General features: G+C 42.5%; 1 protein-coding gene across 1 annotated transcript in view; it reads right to left on the bottom strand.

The window, feature by feature from the left end:
• Positions 1 to 20,768, bottom strand: part of WDR44 (WD repeat domain 44) — a 176,293-nt gene that overhangs the window by 49,945 nt on the left and 105,580 nt on the right. Inside the window, exon 7 of the mRNA XM_082263435.1 lies at positions 12,611 to 12,747. Within this exon, the coding sequence (XP_082119561.1) occupies positions 12,611 to 12,747 (137 nt within the window). The remainder of the gene's footprint in view (positions 1 to 12,610; positions 12,748 to 20,768) is intronic.

Genomic DNA, 20,768 nt, shown 5'->3' with positions numbered 1-20,768 from the left:
ATAATGTATATCTGCACCGGAAGTGACGAGCGGGGCCGGTGCCGTCGCATTAAATCCTGGGAGCGATGACGTTCAGCTCCCAGGAATCATTGCAAACCGGAGGTGCCCGCGGCCGCCGTGGGAGGAAGTGGAAGACAGGTGAGTATTTCTTTCTACAATTACAAGGTAAGTAAAAAAAATATCCTAACTATCCAATTCTGTTTCAGGTGGGGAAAAGCAAGCGGATGGCCACAAAATCGGTTGTCGATTTTGTGGCCGGAACTCCGCTTTAAATACATTGATCAGCCATAACATTATGCCCACTGACAGGTAAAGTCATTGATTATCTCATTACAATGGCATCTGAAAGTGGGTGGGATATGTTAGGCAGCAAGTGAACATGTTTTCCCTAAAGTTAATGTGTTAAAAGCAGAAAAAAAAGGGCGAGTGTAAGGATTTGAGGCCCAATATTTTAATGGCTAGATGACTGGGTCAGAGCATCTCCAAAACTGCATCTCTTGTGGGATGTTCCTGGTCTGCAGTGGTCAGGACCTATGACAAGTAGCCCAAGGAAGGAAAACTTGCAAACCAGCAACAGGGTCATGGGCAGCCAAGGGTCGTTGATGGACATGGGGAGTGAACACTGGTCCATGCATTCCAATCCATTAGGGGAGTTACTGGTTCTCAAATTGCTAAAAATGTTAATGCTGGTTCCAAGAGAAAGCTTTTGGAAAGCACAGTGCATCACAGTTTGCTGCATATGGGGCTGCATAGTTGCAGACCAGTCGGGGGGGCCCATGCTGAACTGCGTCTACAGCCAAAAGCACCTACAACTGCCATGTGAGCATCAGAACTGGACCACAGAAGCAATGGAGGAAGGTGGGCTAATCCGATGAATTCAAGAATAGTTTGAGGAACACAGCACGCTTGAGGTCTTGACTTGGCCTCCAAAATCTCCTGATCTTAAACCAAATAAGCATCTGTGGGATGTGCTGAACAAACAAGTCCGATCCACGGAGATCACATCTCTTAGGACTTAAAAAGATCTGCCACTGATGGCTTGGTGCCACATACCACAACATATTTTCAGAGGTTTAGTGGAGTCCAGGCTTCGATGCGTTATGGTGGGTGGTAATAATGTTATGGCTGATTGGTGTATATCTGTATAAATATTGTTTTTTAAATATGTTCAAAAGTATCATAATATTTTTATTCTATTATCAGATATCTGCCTGAATAGGTAAACTAGTTCCCAGTCTAACCTAACAACCACAGAATTGTCAGTACATGACTCCCTACAGTCCCCCATAAAAGCAACTTCAGCACATCGCAGCTCTGTTGGGACTTTACATTGGCTTTTTTTTCCCCCCATACAAGTTGCAGCTTGGCCTCCCATATAAAAAATTTAATATATAGAAATTAGAAGTGCATCTGCACTTTTTTTTTTTAGTCCTCCTCAAAGTCCCACAATTACAGTGCCTTGAAAAAGTATGTATACCCCATGAAATGTTCCGCATGTTGTCATGTTACAACCAAATTGTAAATGTATTTTAATGGGATTTTATGTGATAGACCAACACAAAGTGGCACATAATTGTGAAGTGGAAGGAAAATAAATGGTTTTCAAATTTATTTACAAATAAATATCGGAAAAGTGTGGCGTGCATTTGTATCCAGCCCCCTTTAAGCTAGATACACACTATACAATTTTCTTAAGATTTTTTCCTTTAGATTTACCAAAACCATATAATATGAGGTCAGACCCAAACACTCAATTTGTACGCAATCAGGCAGGCCCATGCACTACATAATTGAAGGTAAAGCCTCGTACACACGCACCGATTGTTGGCCGACCGATCGGCCGTCTTTTGTCCAGTGTTGTTGTGTTGGTTGAAATGTGCTCTAGACTGCACACAAATTTTGTCGGCCAACAACAACCAACTGCAGAAGTGATGTCATGTTCTGGTTTACTTTCCGTGTGTTTTTTCTTCTCTGAGCATGCCCAGTCTTGCTCATCTGACTTTTGTTGGCCGAAATCTGTACTGACTGACGAACAAATCGGCCGTTCTGGTGACGGCCAACAAAAATTTTATAGCATGCACACCAGATTTTGTTCGGCCGAAAAGTCGCAGTCGGAAGCATCATACTAACAAGCCGACAATCGGCCGATCGGACGTTGGCCGAAAATTTATGGCCAACAATCGGTGTGTGTGTACAGGGCTTAGATCTAAAGGAAATCTAAACAACAAAAGTTGTATAATGTGTATCCAGCTTTACTTTGATACCCCAACTAAAATGTAGTGGAATCAATTGTCTTCAGAAGTCACCTAATTAGTAAACAGAGTCCACCTGTGCGTAATTTAATCTCCGTATAAATACAGCTATTCTGTGAAGCCCTAATAGGTTTGTCAGAGAACCTTCGTGAACAAACCGCATCATAAAGATCAAGGAACACACCAGACAGGTCAGGGATAAAAGTTGTGGAGAAGTTTAAAGTAAGGTTAGGTTCTAAAAAAAATATCCCAAGCTTTGAACATCTCACCGGGCACTGTTCAATCCATCACCCGAAAATGGAAAGCGTATGGCATTATTGCAAACCTATCAAGACATGATCGTCCACCTAAACTGACAGGCTGGGCAAGGAGAGCATTAATCAGAGAAGCAGCCAAGAGGCCCATGGTAACTCTGGAGGAGCTGCAGAGATCTACAGCTCAGGAGGGAGAATCTGTCCACAGGACAACTATTAGCTGTGCACTCCACAAATCTGGCCTTTATGGAAGAGTGGCAAGAAGAAAGCCATTGTTAAAAGAAAGCCATAAGAAGTCTTGCTTGCAGTTTGTGAGAAGCCATGTGGGGAACAAGACCAGATGTGGAAAATTTCAAGGGATATGAATACTTTTTCAAGGTACTGATTCTGCCAGTGGAGGCCATCTAACGCAGCTGTAGTACTATAAGCATGGTCACTGCTGATTTACAAGTCTGCAGCCTGCCAATCAGTGTCTGGCCACACCTACTACTGGCCACGGCTTTCTGGATTAACAGCACACCTGCTGAAACCCTCCATCTGTAAGCTACAGTGTCTGGGAGAGAGCGAGAATGCGAGGATCAAACAAATATGAGAAAAAAATAAATTCTGCCGCCTCTGAACTGAAAGTGTAAACTAAGCATTAAAGCTGAACTACAGGGAAAGTAAAAAATACTCCCTTGCAGCGAGGCTACCCCCACACTGCAACGAGGGTTACATGCTTGTTTATGTCTGGGGAACCAGGAAAAGACCTAAACAAGCAGTTAATCTTAGCAGTGCAGAGGGAGACTTAACTTTTCCCCAGGAATAGGTGTTAAAGTGGTTATAAAGCCTGAAGTTTTTTTTTTTTTTTTTTTTTTTTTTTAAACCTTCATGTAGTCTATGCCTAAAAGGTAAAGAAACCTTCATTATGCAGCTCCTCTTGCAGTCCCCCCAATACTTACCTGAGCCTGATCCAGCGATGTGCACAAGAGCAGCTGCTCTCTCAGGTGTCTTTATGCTCATTGGCTGAGACAAAGTAGCGGGAGCCATTGTGTTTGGATGCACGTGCCAGCAAACAAGATCACTCATCTGGATGAACTTCTGTGCACAGCCTAAAACCTATTCCCTTTCGTGCTTGCAAGAATTGAGCACTGGCTAATACATATGAACAAACTCGTGAGCACACATGAGCCTTCGCTTGTGTGCACCTGTGACAGATTCTGGTGTTTAACAGACTATTTAAACTCAGTCAGTGCTCAGGATCAGCACCTCCTGTCTACACTATCAGGGGCCCTGAGTCAGAGGTGTAAGAGGCCTTCCTCATCATATCAGGCTCTGCTACCAGGTACGTGATACAATCACTCCTGCTGCTGTTAATCATAGCCAGAGAGGAGGGGGTGGGGCAGAGTCCTGTTCTGTGTGTCTTATAGACACACAGAGCGGGGCTTGGGAGCAAACACACAGGATTGCCCCCATAGCAAGTGGCTTGCTATGGGGGCACTTAGCAAGGGGGAGGAGCCCAGAGTGCCAGCGGGGGACCCTTGGGAGAGAAGGATCAAGGCTGCTTTGTGCAAAAACCTTGCACAGAGCAGGTAAGAATAATATGTTTATTTTTTCAAAAAAAAAAAAAAAAAACCCTAGACCTTTAATATCACTTTAAGGAGAAAGCCCCCCTGATTTTGGAGGGTGGCAAAAAAATACAGGTTTTATATTTTTTCAGAAAAAGTACCCTGTACAGGCACAGGAAGAAGAAGCTATATGGACGACAAAAAAATGGAAGAGGGATACTCCAATAAAATAGTAATAAAAACTTTATTCAATCAATAAAATGCAATTATTTAGATGCCCGGCTGCAACCTGGGCCATAAATCGACATTTAGGTGAGATGACAGAACTTTACACACAAAAACAGAAAACGATACACTGGACAAAAATATATAGCGACACGTCCGGACGCCAGGTCTCAATCCGTTAACCAAATCTGTGTGTATCTAGGAATTCCTGACAGCAAGCCCCTGGGAGCTCAAGCTGTGGAAGGTACACAGGGAAAGCAGGGGGGGAAAAGGAGAGCAAGGGGGAAAGTGAGGGCAGGGGGGGGAGGGGGGATAATCCACAAATTGTGTATTGGCTACCTAATGTTAGGATGGCTGCGTGCTGGCCAAAGTCTAATGTGAAATCATTCCTGTGTAGAAAAATTAATTAACCAAGTCCATCAGGTGTGTGGAAGATTGGACCTCCACTGGATACTGCTGGAAATAAAACCAATCTATATTGTATGCGTGGTAACAAGACAGGGATCACCTCTAGGGGTGAACCAATTTCAAATCTTCCTAGGTTTTGTAGAGATGACTGATATGACTTATAATCGTTCCCCAGTATTGGCCATCTCACTCCTTTCCCCTGAGGGTAGACTGGGGCAGTGGCATGGATATGTGGACCGAAGTATAGCAACAATGTGCAAACTGTAGGGGATCCCCTTATATCGCAACTTCACAGTATGTGCGGCATATAGAGGTTTGTATAGAAACAGTCTAACTAGTGCTGATGGTACATTACCAACTCTTCACTCTTTTCTTAAAAGTGCTGTACTGCTAGTTGCTGCACCATCCAGTCCGATGTTGTCCACTGCACCTCAGATCCAGTGTAAGTCACCATAGACCCTCCTCAAGAAATACAAGTGTCATCCATGCTGGTCACAACATGCGGGTCCAAATATCCCTGCCGCTCACTCCACAGCTCGATTTGAGACGGCTGTGCCATCGGAATTCAAAGAGTGCAAAGAGCACCTGACGCCTGGATGTGTCACTGTATAGGTTTGTCCAGTGTCCAGTTTTCTGTTTTTGTGTGTAGAGTTCTGCCATCTTACCTAAAGTTTATGACCCATGCTGCAGCCAGGCATCTAAATAATTGCATTTTATTGATTGAATAAAGTTTATTACTCTTTTATTGAAGTATGCCATTATTTTGTCGTCCATATAGCTTCTTTTTCCTGTGCCTGTAAAGGGTACTTTTTGTGTATATGCGTTAAGCTAGGATTACAAACACCATATTGGTGAAGGCAAAGTTGGATTTACTTTTTCAAAACCTGAGCCTATTTGTGTTTGCGGTTTATGTACCTTTTTTTTCCAGCAGTGAGGTGTAGTGGGAGCAGCCACTCTGGAAAGTTATGCCCCATACACACGTGCAGATTATCTGCAGACTTTTGTCTGCAGACTTACCAAAACCATATAATATGAGGTCAAACCTAAACACTTTCAATTTGTATGCAATCCGGCAGGCCCTTGCACTACATAGAAAAGGTAAGTCTGCAGACAAAAGTCTGCAGATAATCTGCACGTGTGTATGGGGCATTAAAGTTTATTCTGCATTTCTGTGACAGCTAGAGTCATTCCTCAAAGCTCTACATTAGGAAGCTCTTCTCAGCACCATTTTTATTATCTAAAAAACCTCCACATACCTAATCCATTATAATGTCTGAAAAACTCTGCCCCCCCCCCCCCTCCCCTCGTAGAAATTTTATATGGCCATCTTAAAATATGTAGACTTTCACTGCAGACCTACTTCTGAAATTATCAATTGCTTTTATGCCTTTGTTCTTATTTTTAGTCACTGACCCAGAACAAGCATACAGCCAATGAAGTGAGAACACCCAATCTCCGCATAGATTATAAATCAGTCATTTAAAATAATAAAACCACATTAATCAGTAAATAAGCCAGGCAAATAGCATGCTCCGGAAAAAAGAGACTGGCAATAGCAGCTTCAATATTTCTTGCATGCTAGGTTTCCTTGGAGGATGAAAATATGAGGGCAGTCATTACTGACTTTTTGAAGTTGCAGGATCCAGGGCTTCAAAATGTGTCCTTTCCTCACTGCCTGCTGAGTCAGTGACCTGTTCACAACCTAGTTTATGTTGTGATAAGTGATTTAGGACAAGTTCACACGAGAACGCAGTGCAGGAAACCCATGTTCTGTGCACACTTACTGTACCACATTCAAAATGACCTGCAGTTGGATCTGCAGGGGGTGTCAATATTAAGTTAATGACAACCCAAATGCAGTTGGGGAAACACACCACATTTGCCCACACTGAATCGCATGGTACAGATGTACCATGCAATGAAGTAAGTTTCCAATAGTTGTGCTGCACTACTTTTGGTGTGTTTTGCGATTTCAGTCCATTCAAAACGAAGGGGCCGAAATTGCACTGCACAAAGCTTCCTGTGCGATTTCAGGTGTGAAGCGTCCCTCAACAAGTTTCCCACTTTTAAAATTCCATTCATTTTTTTATCCAAGATCTGTTCTGCAAATACATAACGAATCAATAGATCTGTAATTAAAGTGGTTGTAAATCTGATCTAAGCACATCTGTAGTGTTTACTTCTCTCTCCAAAGCTCTGAGCGCAGTTTCTCTCTGATGCTCTGCTCCTCAGTTATCAACAGAGTCACTTCTGACAAGTTTTCCGACACATTATGGAACAATAGCTAAAAATTTGCGTTGGGTAGGGTGCTTAGAGGGAGATTAGCATAGAGCTAGTCTATTCAGACTGCAGCTCTGCATGTTCCTTCCTTCCTCTGCCTATGTGGAGGGGGTGTGCCTTTCCTCCAAATCAGCTTACACATAGTGTAAGACCAGACTCCCCACCCACTGCTGAAAGAGGTAGAAACATTACTGACAGGATCTGCACTTTGCAAAGAGTGTAGAAAGGGGAACACAGCAGATATACAAGTAAAAATTATGTAGGAGGGAGGATTTGTTTAATATCTGTATCATCTGAGGCTATTCATTTCACTGGGTTTATGTGAAGGTTTACAACCACTTTAAACAAGCCTTTTGACTACTTACAGTACTACATTTACATCATGTGTATATACCAGAGCGGACAAGTTAATGTATATGTCACCACTACAACTCCTGGCTTTTTTGACATCTGCATCACATTGGGAAGCTTTTTCCTTTCTCTTAGACTTAATAGGAAGCAAAAGGAAAAAAAAAAAAAAAAAAAAGACCCAATTGCCCCATTCACACACTTGAGGCGGATGGGGAAATCACTCCTGCTATGCTATTGTGTTCTGACACTGGGGAGACTTACCCAATGTCAGAATACATTGATCAGCACTGCCGGCTATAGACAGAAGTGGTGATCGTGTGGAAATTTTCTAACAGGCTGGTTTTACAGAAATCCATACATAATAAATCAAAATTCAGCCAGTCCCTTCTGGACAGTGGAGCACAGCATGAATCCCTGCTGGTAGATGTCGCTTTTATTCCTGGAGACAATGAAAATTGTTGGATTTACTCTCATTTTAATTCCAGAAAACAGTGATCATCTGGACAAGGACAATAAATATATAGAACAAGGCTAGAGACATTCAAATAGGATAGTGGTTCTAACCCTTTGTCATGAAAAACAAAAGCAAAAAGCAAACAAAAAAAAGAAAAAAAAAAAAATCACACCTTTAAAAAACGTGTTGGCTTTAGAGAAACGCTAGATTTGACTGCTTTACTCCTAAATTTATTATTAGGGCTTAATAAACATGAACTTCCACTTACAGCAATAGAAAAATGAAAGAACAGTAGAGAAAAGGCACAGAAATGAAGGGGAATTGGGAGGGCAGGGAAAAAGGAACTAAGAAGAATGTTTTGTTCACGGTTTTGGGTTTTTAAAACAGCAAAAGCTTAATATAAAAACAACACACATAATTCTTAATAAATAGACTCTTCACATATTCATCTGTAGAACATTGGATTAGATTTGTAGTAACACATAAAGGAAGCCACTCCACAGATAAGTTAATTACAAACTCCAGTGATGACATTAGTACAAACGTAATTATGTAATATAAAGCCTATAAAAACAAAAAGACAAAGAACATCATGGACAATCACATTTTGAGAACAGAACATGAGCCAGAGAGATTTGGCTGTTGAGCGAGAGGATAATCTAGAGAAACTCAAATGCAGTAAAGCTCTATTCAATATCATCAACCATTTCTGATGGGATACTGATCCTTGGGTGCATTGGCTACCGTGTGCCCCAATACTGGCAACGTGTGTCTATGATAGACAATTTATTGACCCATACACTACTAGACAGGTGAACTCCAGCACCTGCTGGTAAAAGGGCAAGCAAAGTAGGATGGGCAGAGCGGGGATTGGCACTTTTGTTACAGTGAACTTCGACCTGAGCACTTTCCACTAGCCAGTAAGGGTGAATATATTTAGATTTACAGGTACAATCAGCCTTGTAGACCGAGTCAACTGCTAACTTATATCTGGTGGGGACTCCAGTGGTGAGATTTTCCCCACCATCATTTCCAATTATGCTCTTGCCCACCACTTTGGGGGTCTCCTTAATCTTGTTAAAATAAGAGTATTCTTATGGCTTCTGATGCATTCTACACTATATTAAATCACTTTTTTACAATACTGTTCAGAAGAATAGTAGGCAAGGGGTGAAGTAAAGAGTTCACTAGCCACGTTATGTGGACTTAAAATAAAATGTAAATAATGCTCAAGAATAAAAGATCAATAGGCATATCAAAATGATCCAAACAAAAAAGGAAAAGTCATCATTATAAAAATGTAAGGTCAGGTATAGTTGGGTGTCTAACAGTTTCTCCTCTTCCCTTCCTTTCCTACTACTTTTATTCATCACTATGGAATGGAATGGAAGCGGTCCAATCATGATAGAGTCTGGATCCTTGAACTCTAGGATTATTTTGGTGGGCATAGCATTTGTCCTTGCTCAAAATTTTTTTTTTCTGGATGATTAGTCTATTCAAAATAAAAAAGGTACAGATATGGGAGCCAGATTTGCCTGAATTATGGTAACCTATTATAAGGTTACTGGGAAAAGTAATATTCTTGATTCAGAATATGGTCCTATTTGCCAGGTATACTAATGTATCTGGGAAGACGCTGATGAAAGATTAAAAGACTTCATCAGTTCTACTAATAAAACATTTTTATATTGAATTTACATACCTTGCAGACAGACAAATTTTAGAAAAGGTTTGCCCATCTGATTCAGGTTCAGGTCTAAGTCTAAAAAATACTAAGGCACACTTGAAACCGACGGGTAATGATTCCAATTTGCCAAGGGTGGATCCATAATGTGCCAGAAGGCCAGTTACAGAAATTGAGACACCCATATGTGGAGAAGAGAACTATTTGAGTCAAAGCAACATTTTAAAGAGAACATTATAGAGAAGGGGTACACAAATTTAACATCAGGAAGGCATTTCAACAGCAGAGACATTTGAAATAAGGAGAAAAATAAGAGTAATATAGACAAACAGGAGGAGATATTTAGTACACAGCAAAACAAGCGTGCCCCTTTAATTATCAGGTTTTTTAATAAATGCTGGAGTATTTTCCAAGTAGAACCAATCCTTAAGAACATCCTAACAGGAAGACCAAGAATAATCTTCATAACATTCAAAGACTTAAGAAGTACCCTTGCACTTAGGAAGGTTAGACCCAAAAAAAAGGGAAAAGCAAGTAGATGCCTCTTTGATCAAGCAGGCAGTTATAAATGTGGGGTTGCCAACTATGGTGCATTCAGCTTTATGTGGCACACCAACAAACAAAGCAAGTCCAGATGGAAAAAGGTTTACCCTGATTTATTAAATTGTAGTGCGCAATTTGTGAGTTCGTGTCAACTTGGGATGAGGTTGGGCGAACATAAGCATAATATATTAAAGTAGACGACCATTCAATTCCTAGACATTCTTCTGAATATCATTAGTCCAATCCGGAGGGTCTCAGTTTTTGGCCTAGAAGTCATTAGGGACACTCGGGACGTCAATAGTGAGCCACAAGAGGTTAAAAAAGCAAAAACGTATTGAATTTATGCACTCAATATTCTGCCTCCCAATGGCGAATGAAGGCTTTGACTTTAATACAGTCTTGTAATTCATCAGTTTATTTATGTACGATTCATTAATTTCCATTTGTATCACCATCATTATTGTCATTTAATTCTAACATTTTTTAATATTTACTTAATATATATGGTTCGGTTTTTATTTGTATTATTGATCTTATTTGGAATTCTAGATTTGATGTTTCAATATTATTTTTGAGTTTTATGCATCTCACCTATTTCAGGCATTTCAGGCATTTTTTATATCATTATTGTTATAGTAGATTTACATTATAAGTGTTCTAGTAAAAACATGGAGTATATCCTTCACAGAATTATAATATCTATATAATGCCTAAACAATAGTGCTGTATGAAGTCCACGGCTCCTGCTAGAGAGAAATAAAAAGTAGCCAATATTGAGCCATGGCTGACCACTTGCTTTTAGTATTAAAAATGCAATTACAGTCTACTAATGCTTGTTTTTGTGGTTTTGTAGCCAAGCCATGTTCCAATTAATGGCACAATCTTCCTGATGGAAGGTATGTCAACAAGTGGACAGGAAACTAAAAAAATGACAAGGTAATACAAATCCTGGGATACATCCTTAATCATTCTATTTTAGAAGCTGTCTCCCAGGAAAAAAAAAATCTATGTAATATAATGCTTTATAATTATTTCAGGTACTCATATAGCGCTGTCAATTTACGCAGCGCTTTACATATACAATGTACATTCACATCATAATTTTTTTTTTTTTTTTAAATGGTTAAGGTCCTAATCAATAACATTTACCCGTCAAGTGATTTAGCAGGGCATGTGTCTGCACTTTAAAGACAAGTTAATTTGGGTTAAAATTAAGCTAGTTTGTCAAAAGAGTGCTTCTTCGCGTGACAATCATCAGCAGTCTACATTACACTGCTACTAGGTACATGGTGGGTGTTTCATGTCAGACTGCAAAGTTTCCACTGTATTTAACCATACAGGCCAAGTCAAAGAGAATGGCAATGAGATAACAGGATCAGTAAAGCTGGGCATAGATTGAGCATTTCTTTTTTGACAATCCAATTAATCTATTGCCCCATCCACACATTCAAGGTGGATGAGGGAATCCTCCCCACTACGCTATTGTATTCTGACAGAATACACTAATGAGGTCTACAGTCACAATTGGCCACATGCACTGATTGGGTTGAAATTTTCCACATTCCAGCTTGAGAGAAGCGGATTGTTACATTGACGTCTCTCTAGCACAAAGACCATATAAAGGATGGAAGTTGGTCCGCTCCCTGTTAAACTGCATGAATTTGAATTAATCTATGGTCAGCTTATATAGGAACTTAACACTGAGCAGGTAGGCAGCTCACAATGGCCGGGCCAATCCTGTGTGGTGGGATGACCAACTCCTGAACAGGAGTGACGTCATCCCATGCCAGCCAATCAGAATAGACAAAACCCGGCACACAGGAGGAGATGTCACCACCAGCAAGTATCCTCCTTTTAGTTCTGCTTTAATACCTGGTAAACATGGTAAGTTTTATTATGCATTTAACCCAGTGGGCTGATCGAGAAAAGACTGAGAAACGCACTGTCCTAACTATGCAAAGTTAGTGCAGCGATCCCTTCACTGTGCTATTGTGTCCTGGCAGTGAAGTTTTAATAGACTAAGACTTTGTTCACACATGCAGCCAGGGGGGGGGGGGGGGGGGAGGTGAAACCAGGTGGTTGAGTCACTGTTTTACTGCCCCCTGATCACCCATCTAGCGCTGATATGCAGCAACATGATTTAAAAAAAAAAAAAAAAAACACAGCATGTTGCATTTAGTGGGTGTTCCCACCATTGAATGGAACCTATGCAGGTCCATGGGCACGCACTGCAACTGTGTGCAAATAAATGGGATTGCGGCTCAGAATTTACAGGATTAAAATGGGAGTGAGGAGGAGAAACATTGCCCCTCCTTACAGTCTTGTCAAATGCCTCTGAAAAACAATCAGAAAAGCCTTTTACAATGCCCATCTGGATAAAGAAACATTACAGGAAGAACACAAATGATGCATTTTAAAAATCTGGATGCTGACTAGCTTGGTAGAAAAACTTTATTATAATAATAGGTGAACTGCTACCTGGTTTGGCTGGTAACAGATTCATTTTTCAAAATGAACAGAAGCAAGAATAATTTATCCCAAAGTCTAAGAACAAAGTATACTCCTGAGATTTAACTACCTTTTGGAATGTCTAACACTGTAGTAGCTCTTACCTGACATACTCCTTGGTTCTTCTCATGATATGCAATGTAAGTGGATTAATGCCTGTTGGAAGTTTTTCCTCTGCCAAACTTAGAGGGATTTCCTCTCCGGTGTCCAAGTTTTTTATCATTACGCTGGCCAAAATCTCCTGAAAATAACAATTAACGATGAATGATCTGAATCAAGCACTAAACAAATCTCCCATAATTGTAGGACAGTCGCACATAGCCAAGGATATTGTTCACACTGACTTTATAAAAACCAATTACAACTATTTTTCTCAGTGGTTGCATGAATGCCAAGCAAACCGACCTAATCTTTCCTAATACATATGTGAGAGAAGGCAGGTGTTTGATTTGCTTGGCAGTCAATACAAAATGTGATAGAGCCACTTATTAAGCACGTAAATTACTAAAATGAAATCTCCCCAAATCAAGCACAGATGGCAAAAAAAAAAAAAAAAAATCGGGGATTTTTGACTTACCGTAAAATCCATTTCTCCAATGTTCATTGACGGATCTTCATAACCATTGAGTTATACTGCCCCCTACAGCAGTAGGAAACTAGGCAGAAAAAAAAAAAAAAAAGAAAAAAAAAAAAAAAAAAGTCTGGCTACGGTTATGGGCAATCCCAGGGGGTATACTCCCTCTCCCTGCTATAGATACTCAGTTTTGTTACAAGAAGAATTACAACTCCATAGAGGGGTGGGTGCTGTGTCCGCCAATGAACATCAGAGAAATGGATTTTATGGTAAGTCAAAAATCAAATTTTCTCTTTTGTTCATTGACGGTCACAGCTCCTGATCTTCATAACCATTGGGACGTCCCAAAGCAGTGTTAAACATGAGGGGTAGGAACAGCAGAAAAATTCAAGGCTAAACAGTAGCCAAGCAGGCAACAGGAGCTCAACCAAAACAACTGGAGCCCACCTGAAAAAAAACAATACATCCTCGAAAAGGATCAGGTCCTCTTAAGCTGAGATCCCCATTGAGGAGGTGGGAGCAATACGTTTTCTCTGACGACTCCCTGACCTGTAAACTCCAATATGTCACACATTGGTTTCGTTATATTGATGATTTATTTCTCAGATGGACAGGTCCCAAGTTTGAACTAGAGGAAATGCTATCCTCGTTCAATACGAACCCATTTAATCTTAAATTTACCTATAATTTCCACCCTGAATGCATAGTGTTCTTGGATGTGGAGATTAGGAAAGACACCAACGGCCATGTGACCACATGTCTTTACCGGAAACCAACTGCCGGTAACATGCTGTTACATGCATCGAGTGCTCATCCAATAGCCCTAAAAAACAGCATTCCGTATGCGCAATATCTGCGCATACGTAGAAATTGCTCGTTAGACAAAGACTTCTTTCGGGAAGCCAAAGGTTTGCAAACCCGATTACTGGCACAAGGATATTCTCGGTCTATCTTGAGAAAGGCCTTTAACAGGGCCAAGGATCTGAACAGAGAGGACATTTTGCAAAGGAGAAATAAAACTAATGTTAATCAAACTGTAAGGTTTATTACCCAGTACTCAGAATCACCTACAATTGAGAGCCCTTATCCAGAGACATTGGCACCTCCTAAGTGAGGAAGCCACATTGTCCAAATATGTAAAACAATTTCCGGAAGTGGTGTTCAAAAGAGCAACTTCTATTCGGGATTTGCTTACGAAGAGCCACTATACGCAGAACCCTCCTAAATCCAGTACTGTGCATGGTACATACCAATGTGGTAACTGTGCACGTTGTCCTTGGATTGAGGAGGGTCCTATCACTTATTTGCCAAACGGTAACAACCACAGACTTAGGAGTCATGCGGATTGCTCTACTACTGGAGTGATCTATTTAATGCAATGCCAATGTTCAGCATTTTACGTTGGCAAAACTTTTAGACAACTGGGACAGAGAATAGGTGAACATGTGTACTATTCTGGCGGTGGAAAAATTCTCACGCCGGTAACCCGCCATATTGGGTTACATCACAGATTTAATAACACATGTTTCTCCTTTAGGGTTCTGGAGATTATCCCCCCAGACCCTAGAGGCGGGAATTGGGACCAACGGATTTTGCAAAGGGAGGCTTTGTGGATAGAAAGGCTCAGTGCTACCACTCCCCCCGGACTAAATGAGGCCCATTCCTACAAATCTTTTTTATGATTCCATAGTGTTGGTTGAAAAAATTTTTTTTTTTTTTTTTTCCTCTCTTTCCTTTGTGCTTTTGTCCCTTGTAGTCTTTCCTTTTTTCCTTCCACGTTCTCTGTTTTCAATTAGTGCTCTTTCCTCTACCCCTGTCCTTCATCTTTAAGACCCATGCTCTCTATATATACTTGGAATATGTTTATATTGCATTACACCCTGGTAATTGGATTCCTTGGTTATTGCAAACCAAGTCAATATCCGGGTTCTTTTTCATGAGATTGCCCCTCATGTTTGATCCAATTGTTTACACACCTCTTGGGTCTACTTGATATAGTTTCTCTTATACATATCTTTATTGATTATAACCTGTTGATTTTTGTTTAGTAAAATGCAGGTGTTATGTATATTGAGTTATGTTTATTTACTTATATTTTGTTCTCTTGTTTTCTTTTTAGGTCTATGTCCCGCGCCATGTCACTTGGGGTCCCTTCTATGCAGCAGTGTACGGACCCTTTCCTGTCTTTAGGAGGACCACTTTGGGTGCCTCCCCCACGGCGGACACGTGACGCTAGGTGCTCCTTCCACCTCCCCTTCGGGAGGGGAGGGCTACACGCCGGATACACGCCGTCACTTCCGGTCGCGTCATATGACGTCGCTTCTATGCGACGCATGACGTGATCGTCTCCTGGCAGGTGAATGTCCGGCGGATGCGCGTGCGCAGTAGCGATGCGCATTCCCGGCGTCAGCCCGGATGTACGTGGGGACGTAGTTTCCTCTACGTCATCCTGGGTGGAGCTCATGAACCACTACAAATAACGTTCCTTGGTGTTCCTCCCATGCAGTTTGCAGGGACGGGACGCCATCTTTTGTACCACCATAGGTAATACCTTTTATTTTACTTTGCTCTATCGGTAACCAGGGAATTACTCTTTGGAATGAGATCTTGTCCTTAATTGGCTATCTATACCTCCTAGGTTTTGTGCAAAGGATCCTATTGTGGATTTTGAAGGCTATACGATCCTAGCAAAGGATCCTATTGTGGATTTTGAATGGCTATACGATCTTAGATCGATTACATCTAGTACACCCGCTCCCTGTCCATTTGTCCTATCTGGAACCCATTGGGTAAGAAGATATTTGTATACTTTATATTTATTTTAGGTGCAACATTGAGGGGTCCTTTTTCTCCCAATCTTGCTTAGCCTTTTTATACATGTACAAATAGGTCCAGTCTTTTTAGATGCATTGTAGGTGGATCACCACTAGAGGGTGACCATACCTTCTCATGCAATATATCTAACCTAGACCTATGTATGGTTTATTTGTCTTTCAAACTTTCAGATAGTGACACGTATTCAGTGCAGTATTGCCTTTTGGGTTTTGTGGTTCGAGCTCCCGTGCCCGCCCCCGGGGGAATTCCCCTCGCCTTGTGGTCCAGGTCCTCTACCACTGTTGCCTTGTGGTCTACCAGACAGGTGCGATAACATAGATACTCTAATATAGTTAGATTCAATACTATCAAAATGTAATACACGGTACAACTTTGTATGGATCTGTGTAAAATCGCATATGATCTGTTATGTGTTATGCAATATTTTTCTTATATAGACATTTACTTCTTTGTCATTTTTTTCTCTATTCTTAGTGTGACATATTTACCAAGTGATACCCTATAGAAAAAGTACCCCTGAGGAAGCGGCTATAAGGCCGAGAAACATGTTGGGTTGATATTCTGGGTCTCACGGCTATCCTGCATAGTTACCTCCTTTTGGATGAGTTTTTTGGTATTTGCCAACTATCCCTATGTAGGAACTGTAAATCACTTGTGAATTATACTATATATGTCCAAATATCTATGTACTGCCTATGTTTTTAATTACAATATTACACGATATTGTTGTTTGTATCCTGTTCATATCAGTATACAATTTTATATATACTTTTGTTAATAAAAATTTTTGATTCTTTTATACATTCATTCTTTTTTCTCATACTATATCCACATCAAGCACCCCTATTTACAAAGTCCCAATATACGCCCCAATTAGCATTTCTTCTTTGACATTCAGATGGGGACGTGGTGCTTATATATCTATAGGTAATTGGTATGAGCTTGTCTACCCCTTTGTTCTTGAGATCCCCATTGAGATATTTAAAACATTTTTTTTTTTAATTTAATTTTTAAAAATATTTTTTTTTTAAATATCTCAATGGGGATCTCAGCTTAGAAAAAAAAAGCTGTTCAGTCGAAGGGATTGCATAAGGACTCAAGAGCATACAATGCGATTAGAGCATTTTAACCTCAGGCAACGTGGGGGGTTCTTTTCTGTTAGGGCTACAAGATTGTGGAATTGTGGAATTCTCTACCACAAGAGGTGGTTGCTGCGGGTAGTATGGTGGCTTTCAAAAGACTCTTAGACGTACGTCTCAAGGATCAGAACATTCAGGGCTATGTGAGATGATTACAGCCACACACACACCTACACAGGTTGAACTGGATGGACTATGGTCTTTATTCAACCTCACCTACTATGTAACTATGCAACTATGTAGCCTGCAAAACCTTGCGGCCAAAAGAAACATCCGCAGATGCCAACACATCCACTTTATAAACTTTGGTGAAAGTGTGCACCGACGACCAGGTAGCCACCTTACAAACCTGCGTCACTGACGCCTGATGATGGAAGGCCCAGGAGGCACTAAGCGCCCGAGTAGAGTGCACCTTAACGGGGGGAAGAAGAAACCTGACCTTTGACGGAATAGGCCTGAATCACTGTCTGTCTGATTAATCTGGAAATGGTCGCAGAGCAACCCTTTCCAAGGCCCATCCGTGAGCACAAATATTGGAGTCTGACTTCCTTAAAGACTCTGTAGCTGCATGGTACACCCTAATTGCCCGGATCACATCCAAGGCATGCAAGGCAATTTCCCTCAGATGTTTAGGCCTGGGACACAGGGAAGGCAACACAATGTCTTCATGCAAATGAAAATCAGGGTCAACCCTTGGGAGGAACGATGGACAGGGGTGAAGGACCACCATATCTCTGTGAATCACCAGGTAAGGTGAACAAGATAATGCCACCAGTTCCGGAACCCTGCAGGCAGAGGTAATAGCCATAAAAAAGCCACCTTCTGAGACAGCGTAAGCAAGGGAATCTCCTGAAGATTCTCAAAGGGTGGCTTCTGGAGGACTGAAAGCACCAAATTGAGGTCCTAAGACAGCAACAGGGACCGAACTGGAGGGGTCAAGTGACTGACTCAATAAAGAAAATTACGCACCAGGGAGTGTGTGGCCAAGGGTCCTTGGAAGATTGCCAAAGCCGACACCTGGCCGTTGATGGTACTTGGCCAATTTCTATTCAATTCCCCCCGTTGAAGGAAGGTTAAGATCCCAACCACCGAGAAGGAGTGAGGATGAACCTCAAGAGACTCACACCCCGCAATGTACATATTCCAAGAACGATGGTAGATCTTACTAGAAGTAGATTTCCTAGCTTATAAAAGCTTAGAAATCCCTCCGATAAATCCCTAGCCACCAGCACCTGTCGTTCAACAGCCAAGCCATCAAAGCCAGTGACTGTAAAGCAAGATGGAAGATTGGTCCTTGGGACAGCAGATCCTCTCTGAGAGGAAGCTTCCAAGGAACATCAGCGACCAGCCACACCAGATCGACGCACCAAGCCCGGCGAGGCCAGTCCGGAGCCATTAAGATGAGCGGAATCCCTTCTGCCTTTGATCCTGCCTAGAAGTCTTGGCAGAAGCATGAGAGGGAAGGCACAAGTCAAACGATACTGACCCCACGGGGTCACCAGCGGATTTGTGGCGTCTGCCAGAGGATCCCGTGACAAAGCCACGAAACTCTTCACCTTTCTGTTGAGCAGAGACACCAACAGATCCAACTCATGGATTCCCCACCGGACTTACAACTGATGAAACACCTCAGGATGAAGGGTTCACTCTATTTGGTCCAACGCCTGCCGACTGAGGTAATCCGCCTGCCAGTTTTCCACCCCTGGAATGTGTACGGAGGAGAGGGCTGGAACGAACCGTTCTGCCAACCTTAGAATGTCGGCTACCTCCAGAGCTGCCGGGACACTTCTTGTGCCCCCCTGGTGATTGACATAAGCCATGGCTGTGGCATTGTCCAATTGAACGCGCACTAGGCATCCCTGAAAACGATCCGTCCAATGCTCCAGACACAGTCTGATCACTCGGAGTTCCAAGACATTGATCGGTAGTCTGGACTCTTCCAGTGTCCAGATCCCCTGAGCAGAATGTTTGCAGAGGATGCCTCCCCTACCGGACAGGCTGGCATCCATGGTGACCACTGTCCAATACAAGGAGAGGAAGGATTTGCCCAGACGAAGAGCCGGAGTACAAAGCGTCCATATCAGGGACTCCTTCGTTCCCTGACTCAGCCAGGTCAGATTGTCCCGAATCTCCCTTTGCAGGGCCGTCATATGGAATTGTGCAAACCGCCTCGAAGGTGGACACCATCAGGCCCAGCACCCGCAAGCAAGTTCGGAGACATGACCCTCTGCTGGACAGCAGGGGACAAATTGCAGCCTGCAATTTCTTGAGTTTGTCCAGAGAAAAGAGCACTCTGGCTAAGGCTGAGCCCAGAGTCTGACCCAGATAGTCCAGCTTTGTGGTCGGAATCCGAGCAGACTTTTGAAAATTCAGAAACCAGCCAAACTTCCTTTAGAGTTCGTATGGTCATCTGCAGGTTTTCCACCAGAGCAGTAGGAGACTCTGCTTGCAGAAGGAGATCGTGCAAGTAGTCCAGTACCGTGATCTCCCATTGGCGTAACAAAGCTAGCACTGGTGCTAACACTTTTGTGAAGACCCAAGGAGCAGAGGCGAGACCAAAGGGTAACTCCAAAAACTGATAATGCGCTACGGCAAACCCGGAGGAATCGCTGGTGACCAGCACATATCGGAGTGTGATGGTAAGCATCTTTGATGTCGATAGAGGCAAGAAAATCCCCCTGAAGCAGGGATGCCATCATCGTGCGCATGGACTCCATTCTGAACTTCTGTACCCGCACAAAGCAGTTCATCGCCTTGAGGTCCAGGATTGGACGCACCTTGCCTTCCTTCCTGGGAACTTTAAACTGGTTTGAGTTAAAACCCTGAAAACATTCCGAAGTTGGAACCGGGACAATCACCCCTTGAAGTAACAGGTCTTGTGCCATCCCAAACAGACCCTGTAAGGGGTCCGGGGACAGGCGCAAGTTGAAAGAAAAGAACCTCGTCAGGGGACAAGAGTGAAACTAAAACTTGTAGCCAGACCGAATGACTTTGTGGACCCACTTGTCTTGTAACAGGGAAGTCCACCGATCCGAAAACCAGAAAAGACAATCCCCTCCACCCCAGATACAGTGAGGGTGGGGCACCTTCATGCTGAAGGAGACTTATCCGTGGGTCTGGAGAAGCAGGCTCTCAGCTTGCCAGACCAGGCCCTGAAAGGCTTCGAGGCCCTTGTCAGTCGACCCCGAGGGACGGAAAAAAAACTTCCTATAAGCCAAGGAGGGGGGCCCACGTCCAAGACAAGGTTCCTTACGCTTAGTAGCCTCCTGAAGAATGGTATTCTTCCCCCCTTGTGAGACATTTGGTGCTACCCTGAATGACCTCATTAAACAGGCAATCTCATTGAAAGGGTAGATCAGTCAAGGCCTTTAGAAGTCTGGTCCGTAGACCAGCATTAGAGCCAAAAGACACCCTGAAAGACCACTGCCGAAACAGAGAGCCGAGCCACTAGGGAAGCTGCATCCAAAAAGGCATCACAGATAAACTGCAGCCCCTGGACCAACTGGCCCGCCAGTTCAGCATAGGCAGGGGGGAGCTGTTCTCCCTCCAGGTCACGGCGTAAAAGCTTAGCCCACTAGGTCAAAGTTTGGGACACCAGGGCAATGGTGAATATCGGCCTCAGTGCCAAACCAGCCAGAGTGTAAATATTGCGGGCCCCAGCCTCCGCCTTCCTGTCAGCTGGATCCTTAAAGGCTGGGGACTCTTCAACCGGAA

The sequence above is a fragment of the Pelophylax lessonae genome, assembly GCF_965119305.1.
Source record: "Pelophylax lessonae genome assembly, chromosome: 7".
NCBI classification, from domain to species: domain Eukaryota; kingdom Metazoa; phylum Chordata; class Amphibia; order Anura; family Ranidae; genus Pelophylax; species Pelophylax lessonae.
The sequence above is the reverse complement of the archived record's forward strand: the minus strand, read 5'-3'. Positions and strand labels throughout refer to the sequence as shown.